The 20071-nt window shown below is 40.2% G+C and overlaps 1 protein-coding gene across 1 annotated transcript; it reads right to left on the reverse strand.

Moving 5' to 3' along the window:
• Nucleotides 1-202: 202 nt before the first annotated feature.
• On the reverse strand, nucleotides 203-19207 carry DZANK1 (double zinc ribbon and ankyrin repeat domains 1). The gene is made up of 20 exons (XM_010079142.1): nucleotides 19099-19207; nucleotides 18302-18422; nucleotides 17670-17787; nucleotides 17215-17311; nucleotides 16323-16447; nucleotides 15670-15755; nucleotides 14863-14980; nucleotides 14206-14319; nucleotides 13001-13093; nucleotides 10973-11095; nucleotides 9800-9964; nucleotides 8964-9174; nucleotides 7106-7209; nucleotides 5014-5088; nucleotides 4014-4110; nucleotides 2684-2772; nucleotides 1790-1870; nucleotides 1093-1220; nucleotides 562-633; nucleotides 203-317 (listed from the first exon to the last, which is right to left on the reverse strand). The coding sequence occupies exons 1-20, from the start codon at nucleotides 19205-19207 to the stop codon at nucleotides 203-205; spliced, it is 2241 nt and encodes a 746-aa protein (XP_010077444.1).
• Nucleotides 19208-20071: the final 864 nt, after the last annotated feature.

Here is a 20071-nt window from a genome sequence, read left to right on the forward strand (position 1 = left end):
GAACTTCTGGGAAGGAATGGGGGAAATCTTGTACAAAATATTTGGCTGTTCCAGGGCCAGAGTTGATCATATAGGGTTCTGGCCACATGCACTAAGGTGCTCCCAAACTCAAGGAACCTCCAGCTCCATCTTGGGGAAAAGGCAGTTGCAATCACACATTGATGAGACCGAAGTTCCTGGGTTTCGTGAGTTTGTCCAATGTTCACTGTCCAAGCTTACTTGCGAACAATGAAATGACTTCATTATTTCCAGCTGTCACAGCCAAATCATATGCTGATTGCTCTTTTGCATTCTTCTTTTTAATGCTTACATTGCAGCTGTAAATAAAGAACAGATTGTTTTAAGCCTCTTATGTTATTTCTGAGTTATTGGAATTAATAAAGTGGCTTGTAGGTAATGCTGGTGCAGAGTAACTTCAGAATTTCTGGATGTCTGTCTCAGCTGTGAGATGAGAGCGCTGAGCCTTGGGCAGGCTCTGGCCCTTCAGTATGCCGGCTACGTCTGTGCATGCAGACTGTGGGTAGCCTGCAGCTGAGCTGGAGGCCCCGCTACAGCACTTACCGCAACAGGACTTGGACACACTCCTCTCCCTCCAGTCCAAGCAGAACTGCCTCATGGAGAGCAGTGTTGTCCCTGCACAGGAGGAATGAGCAATGTACTTCTCACCGAAGGAGGCTGTCCTGGTACACGGAGAAGTGGTCTAGCAAATTAAACTAAGCAAAAAGGAATAGGAGGATATGGAATACACTAGGAGTCATGGTGATTATTTTTTTTTTTTTGGGGGGGGGGGGTAGGCTTTAGTGTGGTTTATTGTATTAAGTTGAAGTGGATGGGGGAAGCAATTTAATAGAACAGCATCTTTTCAAATAGAAATTATGAGCAATCTTCAAAGCTGGTAACTGAAAGGAGGACTGTGATTACTATTATCTTTGCTCATTTGCAGTTTTGTTTTAAATTTGGCTTTGAAAGTAGGTCCTCAACTACAGATTTTTGGAGGAGGAGTGGGAGGTTAATCCTCTCTGAAATCAGAGCACGAGTGCTTTTTTGGTAAAACATCAGAGGACCCGAGGCAGAGAATCAGTGCTCGCTTACAGTCCTGACTGCTGGTCAATGTCAGCACCTTTCTGCACGAGAAGGGAGATTGCTTCCACGTGCTTGTTGAGGACAGCAACTGTGAGAGCAGGTCGGTCCTCATCACTGATGGAGTTTGGGTCAGCTCCCTAGAATGCACAGGAGATGGAAGATAAACTGTTAAAGCTGTAGAGATTCTTCAGCTTCCACCTTGCTTCAATATTATGACAATTTAAGTTGGCAGGTGGTCTTTGTGCTTAAGACAGATAAATATTCAAATTGTGGTATTGATTATTCATGTTTCTTCTAAAAATGTTTGTCCTAGCTCAAAACCAGAGTAAATGTGTATAACAAGGGCAGTCAAGCTAGATTTCACAGTCAGGATGCACCTAACTACACAGCAAAAAGGCAGAGGTTATGCTTGCTTTCACTACACAGAGGACTTGACCCAAAACTATGAAATTAATATATTTTTCTTTCTATATGGCCTTGACAAACCCAGATGAGAATGCCTTAAACCAGCCAAGTAGAAACTTGCAGAGAACATATATAACCTCAAAACAGTCCGTTTCTTCTCCAAAGTGCTCTTTCAATCTGAAGACAGTTGTGTTGCAAGGACATTGCCTCCTAAGCATGAAGTTGAAGTTGCTTACCAGGCTAAAATTCATAATAATGGTCAAAGAGTTGGAAAGGAAAACTTCAGCAAGCAATAACTTACTTCACTGAGCAATTGTTCTACCGAGGCAATTCTTCCTTTCCCATGTGGACCCAATTCGTCCAGTAGTTGTCTGGACTCTGTCTGTGGAAACACAGAAAACAGCCAGTAACACTTCACACAGTGAAAATACGAGTAGGTGGGCCATATTCTGCCTTTGAGTAAAGGTGAAAAATGCACACAGTGCCAGGAATGTTGCTGAGGGAAGAATGTGATATAGCTGAGCTTCAGCATTAGTAACTCATGACCCTTCCGTGGGAATTTCTTTCTGAATCTGAGCAAGTGTTGGATAACCCAGGTGAATATCTCACTACTTAGGTCTTGATTCAGCAAATGTGTCTGCAAGTGGATAGATTTACATCAGTGCAGCTCTCTCCAACAATCTGTTCATCACAGTAAACACAGGCACAAGTTCTTTGCCATAGAATTCAGGTTTGATGCTTCCAGAACTTGTGGAAGTATTTTACTTAGAAAACTAATATGTTTTGCCCCGCAGAAGTTTGGTAACTAAATCTTGAAACAAACAAAAAAAACCCCAAACCCAAACCAACTTAAAAACCTTCTCCTTTTATTTCTTACAACCTTTTTACCTCCTTCCTCTACCCTTTTGAAAGCCTAGTGCAGACCTAATGCTGCGTCAGTAAAACAGAATGGGACCAAAAGTGAGGTCAACAATCTAATTAAGCTCTTAGTAGGAACTAAGTTTGGTTATTTCCAGTTCTGTAACAAATGTCAGCTACGAACCTTCAGGCTTTAAGTTGGACTTTTGTCCCCATTCCTGTCCCCCCCCCCAACTCCAGTCAGTGTTGAAAGCTTTCTGGTTTTACCCTTGATGCCCTCCTTCACCTTAGTGCTGCTCTACAGGCAGTTCTCCCTGTACTGGCAGAAGATACGTACGGGGAGCTGATCCTCTTTTTCTGTAAGTGTTCTTGACTTTGTTCTCTTTATTTTGCCTCTTGAATGGAAAAGGTTATTATCATCTCTGCCTACAAGAAAGGGAAACAAGTGTTAATTCAAAGCAAAGTCAATATCCCAACAAGAACTTGGGGGAGAGATCTGGAAATAATTTATCCACAAAAAGATTTTATTTTGTGTTGAAATGAAAGCAATATTTATCAGTTTTCTACAAGAGAAAGTGATGAAATATCTGTTGCAGATCAGACTAGTTTTAACAAAAGGCTTACACTCAGGCAGACTTTAAAACTTGCTATTTTGAAATGAAGATTCAATGAAATGTGGGGTTTGGGGGGTTTGAGTCTTTTTTTTTTTTTTAACTAGCTGCAGCTATTCAACAGGCTTGACTTGGATTCGTTAATTGTTCTGACCAAAAACCTTACACTTTTTCAGTGCTGTTTAGCTTCCAAATACTTAAGAAGAAGACTAGAGGCCCTTGAGTAGATACACACATCCGTTATTTTTAAGAGACGCAATGTGCCAGTGTGCAGGAGGGTTGATGAGGAAATTACGCAGCACATGAGGACTCTTTGAACTGGTGCTACTAGAGTACCTGGAATGACAGTCACGTTACTGATGCTCCAGAAAACCAGCTCCTAGCGCCATGGTTGTCTCTTGCCAAGTCTCAGATGAGAAGCACAAACTGGCTGAAACTTATATGTGAATTGAAGTATGTCAAATTATTCTGCAGGAATTTCTGAATTCTAATGCTGACTTTACAACTAGTTGATTTAATGAAAATGTAAGTCCAATACGAGATGCCTAAAATGCTGAGCTGTTAGTGACACCAACGGGAGATGCAAGTTAAGCACCTCTGAAAACCAGGTCTAAAATGAATGTATTTCATAATTTCTTTGCCAGATGTACTAAAGCTGAAGTCCCTGGCACAGCTCAAATGTAGAGATAATACTGACATTTATAGCTCTGCTTGTAAAATAATATGCAAAGCATGTAGAGGTTTATCACTCCAATAAAGTCACTGCTATGAGCTGCGGCCGCAGTTTACTGGCTGCTCCAGCTGTCCTCTAGGGGTGAAGTATTCCCATGAGCTTTTCACAGAGTCTGTACTTTGCTTAAATCTCAACTCGGACACATTTTTAGACTTAAAGATCAACTTAAGGAGGTACAGAATGTGCCAATATATTTGTTTGCCTATCTCAGTGTCTAACCTTCCAAGCACTACTTCCATATTCTTGACTACTATATTTATAGTCTACCAGAAAGACAGGGAGGAAAAAAAAAAAAAATACATATATATATATATATATCTCACCAAGACTAGTCTGACTGCCATCCTGTCCATCTCTGACTTCTGTTACAGTATTCGGGTAATGACTGCTGAACTTCACTGGTTTATTAGTATGGATGTCCTGTAGAATCATCAAATGCAAGCAGTTAACCAGATTATCATGCAATACTGTTATAATCTTAGTGGCACAAAACAGTGGTGTTGTGTATGAAAAAATATATAAGCTTTTAATATCAGTCCCAAATTAGCACAAAACAAATTATTATATGTAACTGAACTCTAACAGTTTTTTCTAAACCTTGTGTTAGGTATTTGTTTTGATTTAAAAAAAGGAGAAAGTGACATAACCTCACTTAATGAAATGAAGGTTCTCATCCAAATGAAAGTGCATCTACCACTTGAGAGATCTGGTCAACTCTTCACTTGTGAAATGACATGATGCACCTTTTCAGGCACCAAGCTTTTAAAGATTCTACACAAGAAATAGTCTGAATTTTGGATCCTTGAAATGGTAGATTTTCACCTTTGAAAAGCCGGAAATGAATACATGGGTGGCTTTTGGAACATGGTAATTCTGGAGGTGGGGATTTTGAGTGTGTGAATGCGGTTAACTGGAGCTCTAGCAAATGTTATCTCCAAACTATTGAAAAGGACTAAGCTGGTTTCTTAAGACGACAATATGCAAGCTGAAAAAAAGGAAGCTCTAAGATCAAGAGCTAAGGGGTGCTAGAATGATCAAACAACATCAGCTGAAAGAAGAAGGTTAATATTAACAGCAAACTAGTGAAATGCAAGATGAGAGCAACATAACCATGAAGTCCGGCTTAATCACATAAAGGTACCTGCTCAGCCACCTCCAACTGAAAAAGAAAGATTCCTTTCTCTGAAGTGATGAGTTAACACCCTCTGAACAAAATAATTTCTTGTTTAGACCTGAATTTAAAATATATCAGCATTACACTGACTGGTATAGAGACAGCTTTAGACCAGCTGCCTAACAACAGGGCTTGTCCCCCACACTGACCTTGTTCACAGCGAGAGCGTAATTCAGTGTAATCGTGACTTCACAGTCATCCTCATGGATGGCAGCAGAATTAATCTAGAGGGAATAATCTCTTACAAAAAACACGCAGAAATAGTTTTAGGAATAAGTCTTGCTGCTGGTGCTTATTGAGGAGCCAATACACAACATCACACGTGTGACCTTTGCCTGCTTGTGACATTGCACCAGCATTTCCCTCTGCAAGGGGCAGGTGGTATTTTGAGTAACTGGAAATATCAGAATGAGTGAAACGCCAAATGAATCCCAAAAGATGTAATAACGCTTTGTTTAACAAAAGTTAATTCTCTATCCAGATTTTGCAGCTGCATGAAAGGCGATGTTGTCCTTAGGACTGCCTGCTCCAGGAAAACAGGTTGCTACTTTAGTTGTACCACTCTGGAAAAGCAGAGTCTGCAGTAAAACGTGGGCAACTTTCTCTATCAATTCGTTGAGACAGTACAGCTATACATAAATAAGTGCTCAGGCAATTAAAAAGAAGGGGAATGAAGCTGGTAAGGTTATATTGCAGCAGGTTAGAGAATTTTGAGAGGAGGTTAATTATATTGCTAGTCCGCAGGAAAACTGAAAAAGCAGTGTTAAACCCAGATAGTTAGCATCTACTTTGAATCACTTCTGTTACTTTTAGGGGCAGTGGTTTCAGGACAATGGGATGACAAAAGGCCAAAAAAGGAATAGCCTTCTCTAGGCAATTCAATATCTTTCAGGCATATCCTTTGGAATCCTCTAGCAAAGGAAACAAGCTGCAGTGGAACTATACTTCATCTCCACCAAGCAGATATCTTTTATCTTTATACTTGTACTGTGGCTTCTGAACATGTTGATGGACCCAGTAGGTCTCAGTGGGTATAGAATTCAGATGCCAAATGACAATCAGATCTCTGAGCCCCAGCATTCATGAACTTTTCTGTAGTTGTTTCTATGTACTAAAAATTGGGGGGGTTTTGACTGGTATGTTGGATCAGTCAGGAGAGGCTAAGAACAGAGAGCTTGAACTGTAACAAGGGAGACTTGGGTCAGACACTGGGAAAAAGCTTCCCAGGGAGCTATTCCAGCTCAAGAGTTCCCAACCCTACTCCTGCCTGCATCCGATTTCCAGCTGCTCACTGCTGGGCTACTTTTGTGCTAGTGCTGATGTCCTTTTTTTCCCCTCCAGAGCTATTTTTAGCTGGGTCAGTCATGGATCCAGTCCACAGGACGTGGCCACGAGCGGTTGTGCTGGCAGCACCCAGGAAGCAGTGTGAGGGGATGCAGCTCCTTAGCCCAGCAGGGCTGCCAAAGAAAGCAATCCAGTACTGCAGCTGAACTGGAAAGGATAATTGAGCACAGAAAGGGACTGCCTGGGGCAATTGTGAAATCTCCATTGTTGGTGAGTTTGAAAAGCTTCAAGACAAACATCTGTCAGGAACAGTTTAGACAGAGCTGATCCTCCCTCAGGACAGGGAGCAAATGATCTCTCAGTCATACCAGCCCTATCTGCTAGGAAGAACCTCCAGTTTCCATCTTCTTGAATAATTTTTAATGCAGTTTGGTGACATCCTGAAGACTACATCTGCAGTATGAAAAGCAGTACCCTGTTCCTATAGTACTGGTATAGTTTACACGAGAAGTAGATTTTATAGCCAAAGAGAATTGCTGCTATCTGCTGGTGTGATTCAACCTGGAGCAGAGGCAAGCGTATCATTACGTCCCATTTCTAGCAGGGCTTATTTAACTGACCAGCTACATAGATGTCAGTGATCTCTTCTTTTTCTTGATTGCCTGCTGTGGGATACTATAAAAGCAGCTGAGCAAGTGCTTTCTCGCTTCTATCCCTTCTCTTATAGCTGCGAGGTGACAGAAGAATAGAAACTGCCATAGGAAAGAAAGCAGAAAAAAAATCTCCAGTAAACGACCAAGCAAAAACTGAAATGAGAAAACAAAACAAATTACACACTCAAAGAGGTCAAGGTATAATGAAAAGTCAGACATTTATTTTTCCAGTATTTATCTCTCAGCCACAGTAATCTCTTCATGAGGCTGTATAGGAAGATATTACTCACAAGCTCCTTCCTACCTTTCCCATTCGAGGTTCTCCAATCAGTGCTCTGAATCCAAGGTTATTCTGAGCGTAGCTTCTAAGGTGAGCACAGACATGATCCAGCTGTTTTCTCCAGTAACCTGATCAGAGAGAGTTAAGCAGGAGAAAAATCCCTGAAATGGTGATTAATATTTCTTCTACTCATGTGATGGATGATTTAAAAGACAGTATATTTTCACTGAGACAAAAAAAAAATTGAATTTTTCTTTAGAAAATTCATCTGATCAAGAAAAGGAGAAGCAAGTTATACCTTAAAAAAAGACAAAATACCTTCTTATCCATAGGTTATAATTCATTCTTAGGGCACCTCTATTCACAACAAAACCATGTCTTGGAATTGTCCTTTGGAATCAAAACTGGCCCCATGTGAGGGAGAATCTCACACTATTCCAGATCATTAAAAAAAAAATACAATATTACAACTAAGCAATTTTGTATAATTGAACTGATTATTGGTTGATTTGTGATCACTGACAGGTAGCAATAGGCCAGATCTGAAAACTGCAGACATAGTAACTCATCCTATACAGCATTCTGGTCTGTGAAAATCTTTCCCCAAATACACACCTTCCAATTGTATATGGGAGAGCATATTAAAAGCTTAAGCATTCTAGCTCTTTCACCTGTCAGGATTTCTGGGAGAGAGTCAGCGTTCCTTTTTGCTGGTATAGGGCATGAAACATGAGGGGCTGAATTCAAAACTCATCTTAAGCCATTTAGAGTTTTTGCAGCTCCTATCCAAGTATTTCCAAAGCAATGTTCTGTTCTCATCAGAGAAAGAAATAAAAGTACTCGTTCTCATTCTTAAGTGATTGTTATCAGGCTCTGGCTAATTTTTTTTAAGCATGCTTATGAAAGTACAGGGTATGATTTATTTTGTTGTAAATAAATTGTGTAGGCTTGGTAACCTTGTTTAACTTACACAAGGAAGTTGCTCTGACCTTACCCTTCCCTTCTTGTTGAGTGACCCTCAAAACAGTGAAAAGAAGCCATGTCGGAAGAAAAGTGCTGCTCTGACTTTTACAAGAAAAGGCAAATGCACAAGGATTTTTGTGCTGGGAGGACTCTTTTAAGATCAAACTGGTAGAAGCTAAACTAAAACAGCAAGCCTTATTTGTAAGGCAGGTTTAAAGGAATATAAAAAGAAGGAACCACAAAGCAACATAAATTGTTGCCTGCCATGGTCTCACATGCAAAAACTAATACAAATTGAAAATAGTCATTAAAAAATCCGAGACAGACTACTACCTGGTGAGTGATCCCTCCAGAGAAGTCAGTCAGTATTATTTGCAATAAACTGGTTCATAAGTAGCCTAGATACCCAGATATCCAGATGTCTGGGAACACATTCTTGCGTGTTTGACATTTTATTACATTTAAAAGGATTTTTGGCACCAGCAAGAGCTGTGATCCCCTGTGCCTCAGAGTTCTGTTTAACAATCCTCCCAGCAGGTGCTGTCACAGTTCTAACTGGGGGTGAGGAGGGTGCTGGGAGGTGGGGTAATGGTTATCCAGCGGTTTCCAATTCAAATATAGGACACCTGCCCTGACCTTGTAGGATCTGAGGAAATCAAGCTACTAGCAAATTAGTAAGGCTGCACAGGGGTCAGTAACCATAATTTTTATATTGCTGATAGGCTTTCTTTTAGCTGCTGATGGAGATCAGTGACAGATTCTAAGGCAGTGCATTTACAAGTGACTGGTGGGAAGACAGACTTGTAACGATGTAAATCAGTGTCCTACTGAGGGCACATTGCATGGACTATAATCCTTTCAAGAAAAACCAAGGTCATACGTTGCAGCTTTGTCTAGAAATCATAAAATCAAAACTAACCTTTTCCAGGACTAATGGCTGTCAGGAGAGGCTTACGGTCACTCATCTTTTCCAGCTTTTCTTTTCGTGAAATCAGCTCAAGCTCCTTCTTTTCCAACAGTTTGCTAGAGGGATAAAAAAGGCCAATGGTTTGGGTTCCTTTATCTTCTCTTTCTTTCAGTTCTGCCCTTGATTTGGGCTGCCAGGCAACTGGAGCTTGAAACCATTTAGCCTGTGGAGGGGAAGGAAAAGTGTAAGTAATATAATTAGATATAATGAAATGGCTTACAAGCAGAAATTAACTCTGACAGTACACAAAATTGTAAAGGAATGAAGAAGCTAGTAGGAAGGATCATTAACAATTCTTGATCTTCATTACCAGTCTGTAACAATGATGCAACTCATCACAAATACTCCAGATAAAGCAAAACTCTTTCTGATTGTCAGCAGAATGGTGTGTGTGGTTTTGTAGGACAAAAGCTGTCCTTGCTAAGTACTATGGTCTTTCTTAAAACCTTTCTTAAAGGGTTTTAAAAATGCTGTTACATATGCACGAAAGAATACCTTGTGTTAGCAGGGCACAAATAATTCACAAGTGATAAGATAAAAGTACTTAAAGAGCAAAGACTTTTGAAAAGCTCACTGTTTCTCACTTTGCTGTTTAGAATACGGCTGGATTAAGGCCTTTGATAAAGTCACTTTTCATCAGAAAGCAGCTCTCAGAATGAACACGTCTTCGGTTCTGCCCTCAACATGCTCACAGACCACAACATTGTCCCAACAAGGAAATGAATGGAGTTGTTCTGATCTATACCTGCAGTGGACTTGCCTTTTAGTTGTCATACTGTGTGTCTTACCTCAGCAAACCCCAGCAAGCCCCCAGCATCCATGGGACTGCCGCTCCGAGAACCCACCCTTGATGGGGGCTCGATGTAAGCACCGCAGGATCCACAGAAACGAGCGTATGGACGGTTGCTTGTACCACACTTGAAACAACTGAAGTAGGACGGAGGAGGTCCAGGCTGGAAAGTTCAATGAAACATTTGTCACTACAGAAACATTTGGTGCATGGTTCAGAAAATGAACCGAAAGGAAGTAAAGTAGCACTACCTAAAGCTAGTAGATGAGAAATACTAACCAGGACACCAGACTGTTAGCACACTGGCAGATGCAAGACCATAAACATTCAGGTATCTCAGCACCGTGCTATAAAGGCAAACATTTTTTCAGACAGATCTAGCACGATGGTAGGTTATTGTTTTTAACATATACTTTCAGAAATACTTCTTTTCTTTGGCAAAGCCCTGTAATTACTAGTCTGGTGCTCTGATACTGAATATTGACCACAGTTATTTCCAGTTCAATTCTATCACCACCACCCCCCAAGTCCCCTGGTACAGTACAGGACCAATGTTTATGTATGCATGGAGGGGAGTGTTCCAAATTTTATGCAGACTCAGCTCACAGAACAACAACAAAAAAAGTATTCTCCTTGAGTGTGATCTTAGATTGAAACATATAAAAATAGATGCCGAGGGAAATTGTGTACCATGCAGAAGCTCTACTGAGCAGCAGTTAAGTAGGCATCTTTACTGAAGTTAATGAGGCCTTCAGCCAAAAAAATTTCATGCATCATCTTCTCTCCAGCAATTGCCTGTACAGGTCATCACAGCCCAGAGCAGATATGGGAAAACTTGCGCTAGGTTAGCCTGTACTTTAACCTTTCATGTATAAGTTGCTTTGGCAGAGTACACGGCCGTTGCATGCCAACTGATGCAATAAGCTGATGATCGTTAACTTATGGTAATTTGTTGAACATCTCTAAACCCTGAAGTCACTGACTGATGGGGGGTCAGGATGTCACCTAAGCCCTTCATTTTTCTTTACACAATCCTAGGAGCTCTAAGCAAGTATTTTGATAATAATAGGCTGTGTACTAACTAACAAGAGTTTTGCAAAGAGAAGTTTGAAATTGCAGGTCATAGATGAGTAAAAACAGATTTGTCAACACAAACGCCGGGAACACGTGCCTTGGCTCCACACCAGTCACAGAAACGGGCATCACATTGGTTAACATGATTGCATTTGGAGCACAAAACTGTATTCCTTTCCTGGCTGTGGTAAAGCAGGGGGGTGTCTCCTCCAAACAGGCGCTAATAAAACAAAACAAGCATTAGGGAGAAAATATTTCTGATGAAGAAAAGTTCACAAGCCAAATAAGGGGAAAGAGGAAAGCAGGCTACTTTGATAACGTAAAGTAACATTTAGCCTCAAAGAATTATTTCCACTTAGAATAAGCAACAGACTGACTTGGATTTAACTTGTAAATTTTTTTCATTACAAAACCACAGTAAAATGTGGCATTAATTAATTTTTACAGAACAACAACAAAAAAATTCCTTATCAATCTTTTACACTGAGTATTTATTAATACGGCCCCACATATAAGTACAAAGTTAAGAGGGAGGTTTCTCTGCTGACTAATTTATATTTTCAAATCCAAAACACAACAGCTATTTCTTTGTACCTTTATCTGTAGTAGTACGGCAGGGAGAGTGTGTTCAGACAATGAGTTTTCTCTCAGTTTGGTATTTGCTATGTAAATATTTTTTTTTGCATTCTTTTACCTGATGCAGGTTATACATTACCTAGCTTTCCTACTACAATTAAATGACATGGGTATGCAAAAGAAAACAGATTTTTCACCTGAAACTTCTAGAGGTTGACTATACATACTAGTTAGGAAAAATAGGTCTTTACATGTTTTGTTAGGTTTTGCCTCAGGCCTCATGCAATTTATTTTCTTTGCAAGTCAGGAATATGGACAAGGAACAGAACTCAAGGAAAATTATTTTGATTACAGACACCACAACAGCAAGTAAGCAAACATGAAACAGCCCTATTTCCATCTGTGGCCTGCATTGCAATTTGAACAATGTCATCTGGGGGTTCGTTTGGAAGAAGATATCAACAAGAGCGCAAGTCTAAATAGGTTCGAAATTATTTAATAGCCATTAATAGCAATATCAGAATTATTACTACTTATTAATTATTCAGGAATTACTATTTGTTATCACAAATTAATCATTCTAATTAGTAAAATTTCTGATTACTACTAATAATTCTTAGTAAGCATTCAACTTTCTCTCTTAGCTACTACAGGTCTCACCATTCAAGTCATATGCCTAACTACATATGTAGCTACATATTAATATCTGCATTCAGTGAAGCACATAAACATATGTTTATCCTAGGTAAGTCCAGATTCCTACTGAAATTCACTTTGAAATGACACCTCCGTGGCTGTACAAGACTCCTTTGCCTCTAGCTGCTGACAGTTTCAGAACTCGGGATGTTGCCATTACAATCAGAAGGTTTTAGCTTGCAAATCATTATTCTTCTCTCATTTCTCTATTTATCACAACCTGGAGAATTGAAATGTACCAAAAGGTTTTCATATAAGAATTTTCTCTTCAGAAATGAAAGTAAAATTCATCTAAGGAACCAAATGAGACAGCTAAATGGGGAGTTGAAATAGCAATTTTAGGGGGGGACATTGACTGTTGCTTTTCTCACCTCTGTGAGAGTCACAGCCAAATACAAACATAGTAGCTGTATGCACATAGGGGAAGCAGCAAATGGGGATAGAAATAACGTAAAAGAATATCTTATTGTCACAAAATAATTGAAATCAATGAGAATTGTCTTCCTGATGAATATACTCGAGTTTTCTATTGCAATTGAAAATAATCTGAACATAAACAAGACTCCCTTGGAGTCAAGACTACCTGTTTTCTACGAGCCTTCTGAGCTTTCACAGTGGCACTGGCAACCCGGACTTCCACAGGAGAAACTTGAAGGTATACGACACACCTGTGTTTAGCTGGACATTTGTGATGGAGCAGCTGTGGGAGTACTGGGCTTGAATCTGGCACGGGGGAGGGAACCTCTGCTTTTAGAACATAGGCACGCAGGGAGATGACTTCAGCTTTCCAAAGAAAAAGAATGTTATGCTTTGATTTGATGAACTGTACTGTGATTGCTGCGAGAAGCCTTACCATCGGTATTTCAGGCAGTTTGCTTTCACAAGTCACACAGTGTTTGTGGTGAAGAGGATTTCCTGTGCCACACGCCTGACAAATTACTTTGCCCTTTTAAACAGAGAAACAATACATTTCACATGGTAGTATTTGAAAACTGAACAAGAGTCAACTGCATAGGGGCTTTGGCTTCCCTAACAACACCTCTGCGTATTCCTCCCAGGTTGCCTGTCCCCGCTTTCACCTTCTGTATACTTCCTTTTTATATCTGAGTTTCGACAGAAACTCCTTGTTTATCCATGCAAGACTCCTGGCACTTCTGCCTGTCTTCCTGCTCATCAGGATGGACCGCTCTTGAGCGTGGATGAGGTGATCCTTGAATCACCTTGAATCATCACTAGCTTTCTTGGACACCTCTTTCTTCTAGGGCCTTATTCCATTCCATGGGACTTTTCCAAGCAGATCCCTGAAGAGGCCAAAGTCTTCTCCTGAAGGCCAGGGCTGTGATCTTGCTTTTTGTCCCTGCTCCTTCCTCTCAGAGTCCTGAACTCCACCATCATGTGCTCACTGCAGCCAAGGCTGTCTTTGACCTTCGCATCCCCAAAAAGCCCATCCTTCCCTGTAAGTATGACACCCAGCAGAGCACCCTTCCGTATTGGCAAGTATCAATGACAATTTCCTGGCACAAGTGATTGAGGAGCCAGGAAGCTCTGGATTGCTTATGCCCTCCAGCAGATACTGGGGCCCTTGAAGTCCCAGGACTTTATTTAATAATAAAGGAGGACAAGGGCCTGCAACTGTGAGCTTTCTTCTAGCTGTCTGTAGAACGACTCGTGCACGGGTTCTTCCTGTCACGGGTCAGGTGGCCCACAGCAGACACCCACTACGATGTCACCTCTACAGTCATGCGAGCCAAGATACCTTTGCCCTGTGAGGTGGATCCCTTCTCTCCATAGAGACTGCGCTCTTTTGGGTGTATACCACCTGCCCCAGTCCTGCTAGCCCATCTGTGCTAAGCACTTCAGTCAAATGAGGTAAGCAGATTATATTTAATAAACTTAAAATGCTTATTACTACTAGGGACATAAATCATAGAATATCTCCTCTGCACAAACCAAGTCGCATCAAAATATTTGGATCAAAATATTTGTAATGAAATAATCTGTTAGAAAAATGCATGTCAGGAGGTATATTGCTGTTTTGTCATATTTATTCACAATTACCTTTACGCAGATGTCAGTTTGGGGCTGCAGCTGTGGAGCTATTGGCGACTCACATACAATGCAACTGGGTGTGTTCATAGGCACAAGGTGTCTGCATTCAAGACATGGTGCCATCTGCAGAAAAAGACACATCACAGCATATTAAGGATCATCATGAGATTGTTAAGGTTATAATGAGATTTTCAATATTTTCCTGGTTAGAGTCTACATCAGCAGCAACGTCGCTGAAACATAGCAACTGACAGCAACAGATGCTGATATTGATCCTTAAAGATCAAAGGCTATAAATATAAAGACAACTGGGAAAAGAATGCTTTACTGACTGCTCAAATATGCCAGAAAGGTACTGAGTTAATTTCCATTAAATTTAAAATGTATGCAGGTAGTTCAAATCCTCCTAATTATGAACCTAACCTAAAGAGGTGCTGATATTCTCAGTCATCACTTGAAACTACAGCGTTGCCCCAGACAAGACAACTTACTGATGATACAGGGGAAAAAAAAAAAAAAATGGTTGACTTCTTAGATCAGGTTATTATCTCTTGCAAAGAGCTTAGAGAAGATAGCTACAGGCATCACTGTAAAAACTCGGTAATCTGCTGATTGAAGTTGGTTTCTCCAAAGAGGATTTGTTGATTGTTATGATATTTTGCTGACCTGTGCTCCTTCAGGGGGTGGGACGCGACGTACTGGCACAGGTGGGATAGGAGATCCACATTCTTGACAGAAGTGAGCCAAGGGGTCAGACAGGCGAGGTGCAGAACAATGTGGACATCTGAAAATAAGAGCAAACTGGCTGAGCTTGTTTTGGTATTGTACTGCCGCATAAAAATGATTCATCTGGAACCTCTTGTGACAGCACTTAGGCCACTAATGTCTCAGCTGTGGTTTCCAGGCTCTGGTGCTCCACCAGACCACGCCCCAGCATCCATGATATGAGGTTCTGAACTCTAAACAGTTTTGCAAGGTAGAAAGCTCTCTAGCTACTATGGAGTTTCATACTTTCTTCCTCTTCATGGGAGGTGAAACGTCTCCTGACATGCAATCTGTATCAGGCCTCCCTGGTGCAACATGGGGAGCCACTGATGTAGATCACATAACCCTTCCAATATTGAGAAGTCTTCATCTTCTGTGAGACTGCTCCAGTGAGCAGTTTTCACATACAGCAGGGACGGCTGTACTCTAACTTGAAAAGGGAGCTTTTCCTCTCATCCTACAGGTGTGAAGAGTTTTTTTTAAAGGATGATAAGATAGTTCATGACTGTGCATGGTGAGATGTAAATAAAACTACATGTAAGAAAGAGAAAGAATTTTCAAAGCCCTACCTAGTGTATATTCTCCAGTTATGAGCCAGTGTCTGTCTTCGTTTTCCTTGTTTTTATAGAGCCCCACAGTATTGTTAACTCGGCTGCAAAAGGCAGTTACTTTCCAAGGACAAAGATGTTAAAAGGAGAAGTCACTTACTTGAGGAAATCTGTTTCCCTCTGGATCCTTGCCACCTGTGTGCTTGCTAAGCTTTTCCGGCTAGTTGCTGCAGAAGAACTGGCAAACTGAAGTGAAGGTAATTCTTTAGCCTTAGTAAGCAAATATTTGCAAAATGCACATAAGAGTAGCAAAAATCAGCTAAAGAGGTTCTTTGAGACAAACTGCAATAAATGTATTGCTTTAAGCTATATCTGCTACACTTGATTCTCTCATTAGCTGCATTAAGGACCCACAGCTTCCTCCAATTAAAAAAAAAATAAAATCAATGTCTTGCTATTTACTTCCAAGACAGTGTTACTGAGTTTTAAATATCATCTTGCCAACCTATAGCAATAATTATTTGTTAACTGCAGGTTCAGCAATGTATTAGAAGCGAATTAACAGGAATGCAGGCATTGTCAGTTTGCTTTGCGTGGTTTTGTCCTTACTGATAACTGTGTACTGCTTTGGGCACTCCTATTCCAGTGTGTCATTACCAGTAAATTTAAATTAGTACTGTATATAATATATCCAAATGCATTAATTTCTGAGACATGATATGAGAGCGATCCCAAATGTACACATCTTTATTTTTTTAGAGCTCAGTTCTGAGGACAGCCTTTTACAGTTTTCCTTAACACCCTTTTGCTTACCTGTAACAACCCTAGCGGTGGTGCTGAGATGGATTCTTCTCTGCACTCTGTTGTTTCCAAATGTCTGGCAAGGAGCTGTGGTCCTTGCAGGGACCTGTGAGCAGTCTTTCTTCCTGTTTCCAAGTCTAAAATGACAATCCTGTTATTCCACTGTCATTCAATTCATGCAGTTAACATAGATCTAAACATCAATATTGCATACTCTAATTTTAAATTCCAATAGATGAGCATATTTTAAAACATATTTGAAACTGAGGTTTTGGGTTCAAATAAACTGCATGGAATTACAGGAAATTAAACTAGAAGAAACTTCATTCCTCTCTGAAAGATCTTACTTTCCTATTTTTCTCTATTTACGGTTCTCTTCCTTCCTGCATGCTCAAAAAACCCCCAGCTCTAAGAGTAAATTAGTGAGTAAACATTAATACAATTCCCTGCTCTTAAACAGTCCCATTGCTGTTACCATGGAGTAACAGGATTCATCTATAGAGAAAAATCTGGGTCAAGCTTTCATTTCTGCTTTGTGTACTTATTTTGGAATATTACTGCAAGCAAACATCTGTAAGGAACTCCATAAAGGATTTGCAATCCCATCAGTTTAACAGCGTTTTCTGGCACAAAGGGAAATATAGACCGGGCCTTGTTATGTTGCTCAGAAACTAATTACATTTTAATATGTTTTCAGAGGTAACGTGATATGGATGCAAGTTAATTTTTGTTCTCCATTTGCAGTGTTGAGCAATCTAAATTGGAATTCCCATAAGATGTTCCGTCTCCTGAGATGGTTTTGCAATTGCCCATATCTTACCAGTGATACATGAGGAAAAACCTTACACTGCCTCTTTTCAGCTAGGACAGAAGTCTATTTCAGTCTTATGAGGTCATACTATACCCTGAAAATCTTGGGGTGCTTCACTCCAAGCAGGCTTGATTTCCACATTCACTCCATTCTGCTTTGGTTTTGTAGTAAACATCCCACCTTCCCTCTCCTAAAAAGTAATTAATTTGAATTCCAAATGAAATAATTGGATTTTGCTCTAATCCTCTCATGCTACAGTTATTTGTTATGAATCTGAAAGTACGTGCTTATTTTCAGTGCAAGAATTTGAAAATCTTAAACGATACATACATTTTTAAAATATCGGACCTGAACTGGTAATGAAAGACCAGTGAAGAAGAAAAAAAATTGTCCCCTTGAAATGTTAGCATTACAAAAGCAACTGAGGCAGCAAAGATGGGAAAACAGAGGTAGTAAAAGATAGAAAAAGTATAGGCAATCCAGGTATAATCTCTAAGTAACACCACATCTTCTATTCAGCCGAGGAGTTAAATTTGCTAAAAACTTGCCTGTGTGGCGATATCTTTTAGGAAATTCTTGCCATTGTCTTCAACAGAGAAGAGGATGTTTGGTTGCTTGTACTCTACCAGAAACACCTTTGTTACAACTGTGCTCTCCCTGCAGTCCCTGAAAATCGACATTCATAAAGACATGCACATGCCCCAAACCCATGTGCAGCAAAAAGTAAATCCCTGATGAACAGGGCTCATGGCTCTTCCAAGCTTGTGAGGCATTATTTCAGTTAATAAGTATAATCCTGGGCAACACTCTCAGTAACTACTGCCTTGCTTTGTTCTAGTTAAAATTTATTTTCAGTTGAAAAAGTGCATGCTAAGTAGTTACCAGTAAAATGTACAAATATTTTAATCCCTCAACATCTTTTACATGTAAAACTCTTGATACTCTGATATCTGCTCTCTGGGGTAACTACGGTTACCGTAACTTAACCGAAAAAACATCCAAGAGATAATCCAACCGCACAAACACTTAATGGATAAAAAGTATTACAAGAAAGTGAAGTCCATGCAAGCCATGAAGATCATTTGTGAGGTATGGAGTGCTTCAAACAGTGTGGCTCCAAGCCATGATGGGAATATCTGTCCCTTGTCAAAATATGACTACAACAAAACAGGATACTTACTTTGTAACTGCCAGTGCCTTGACCATTATTTTCCCAACCGGTAATACGATAGGACCCTTGTACTTAAAAGTGTTGTGCTCTCCATAGCCAGGTTTCCTAACGAGTTCTGGCTTACTCCCATCTAAAGTGTAATAAATGGAGACCTCAGGTGTATCTGAAAGACACATAGAGAAAGTAATGAGCCAAACTGTATTCAACCTGTGAAAAACAAGCTCAAAGTACTCACTCCTGTGCTTGATTTTTCTCACAGAAACAAAGCAGTGCCATAAATGACTGAATGTTTAGGACCAAAACTGTTTCTCCCCTGTTACTCAACAAATGCAATTTCCCTAGAAGCAATATTTCTCTTCATAAAGGAGCTCTGCAACGGTGTTGGTTCGAAAACATTGCAACAGCTTGGCTGTTCTAATGACAGAAAATGTATTTTCTCCCACGGTGAAAGGTGGCATTCCAAAAATTGTAAGGAAAACCTTTGGGGTGAGCCTGGCGCATGATACTTTCAAGCACTGGTTTTGCAGCCAAAGCAAAATGCAAGAGCTTAAGAGCTTGATCTTGGAAGGAATTAAGCCTGCTAACATATCTGGAATCACTCACATGCCAATAATATTGTTGAATGCATCAAATTACATGCAAGTATATTTGGTGTATCAAAACATGTTGGTTAATTTTATAAGTTCCTTAAGGAAGTGGGCATTCATAAAAATAATAATTAAATGCAAAGAAAAGTCTAGAGGCTAAAAGTTTCAAATGAACACATAAGAAAAGGTTTTACAGACAGTCAAAGGTCTTCTTCGTACCTGATTTCATTTCTATGAGAGTATTTGTGTCTATTTCATGTTTAGTCTTCCCTGGAAGAGGAATTCGAAGTGGTATGACCTGAGGAGCCGAGACAGAGCCAGCTGTCATTTTTCTCAGCAATGATCTTTAGAAAAAAAAACAAAACCAAAAAGGCAGACAATAATTTTTCTAAACAGAAGAAGGCATTGAGAAATACAGTCTTTTAGTGCGATTCCTTGTCTTCATTTGTTTCTCCTAAAAGAGAGAACACTGGATTCTTTGACTTGCTAGCTCTCATTAATGTTTGCATGATTTTCACATTGAAAAGAATCAAGATCCTAACGACCATCACACTTCCAACTTATTCTCCCGTTTCAGAACTGTGAACAAATCTTTAGGTGAGCACTGTCACTTTCATGTCACTTTGGCCTTCCTCGCTCAAGTCTGATTTCCATGTATTCAAGTGAAGCAGCTTTAGCATCATACATCAGCGGTACATGGGAGGAGTAACAACAAAGTCTCCCAACCCTGATCATGGCTGATACAGTATCATTTTCTCTGCAGGAAGAACCAGCCTCTTGTTTCATTGTGGCCATCTGAATAGATACAAGATGTCCTGAAAAAGACTAAAGCAAGACAGCTACTCCCTAAGCTTATCTCAGCTATCATATGCATTAAGGATTCTCTTATAAAACAGGTGCCAAGCATGATCTATCATCATTCACATAGTCATTAGCATGTCACACAATTCAAGAGTGAAGAATTGCATTTGGATGTGCTAACATTTTACAATACAAAAATATGTACTCCAGATCTGGGGAGCTGATACTCATGTCTGCACGAGAAGGATTAGCTTTTGTAAGCAACCTTCCCATTCTCCAGAAACATCTCTTCCCTCTTATTTTTCCTCAAGGACCCGCCTGCTCTGGGCACTCCTGGACCAAAGCACAGCTCTCCGTCTCAGGTTGCTGGGGGGCCATCAGCAGCGGGGCA

Source organism: Pterocles gutturalis, unplaced genomic scaffold (genome assembly GCF_000699245.1).
Source record: "Pterocles gutturalis isolate BGI_N339 unplaced genomic scaffold, ASM69924v1 scaffold37188, whole genome shotgun sequence".
In the NCBI taxonomy this organism is placed as follows: Eukaryota; Metazoa; Chordata; class Aves; order Pterocliformes; family Pteroclidae; genus Pterocles; species Pterocles gutturalis.

Coding starts and splice junctions, on each gene's coding strand:
- DZANK1 (XM_010079142.1), bottom strand. CDS start 19,207: ATGACAGCTGGCTCTGTCTCGGCTCCTCAGGTCATACCACTTCGAATT. Junction 18,423..19,098: donor TCTCATAGAAATGAAATCAG/GTACGAAGAAGA, acceptor ATTACACTTTAG/ATGGGAGTAAGCCAGAACTC. Junction 5,089..7,105: donor GAGAACCTCGAATGGGAAAG/GTAGGAAGGAGC, acceptor TATTCCCTCTAG/ATTAATTCTGCTGCCATCCA.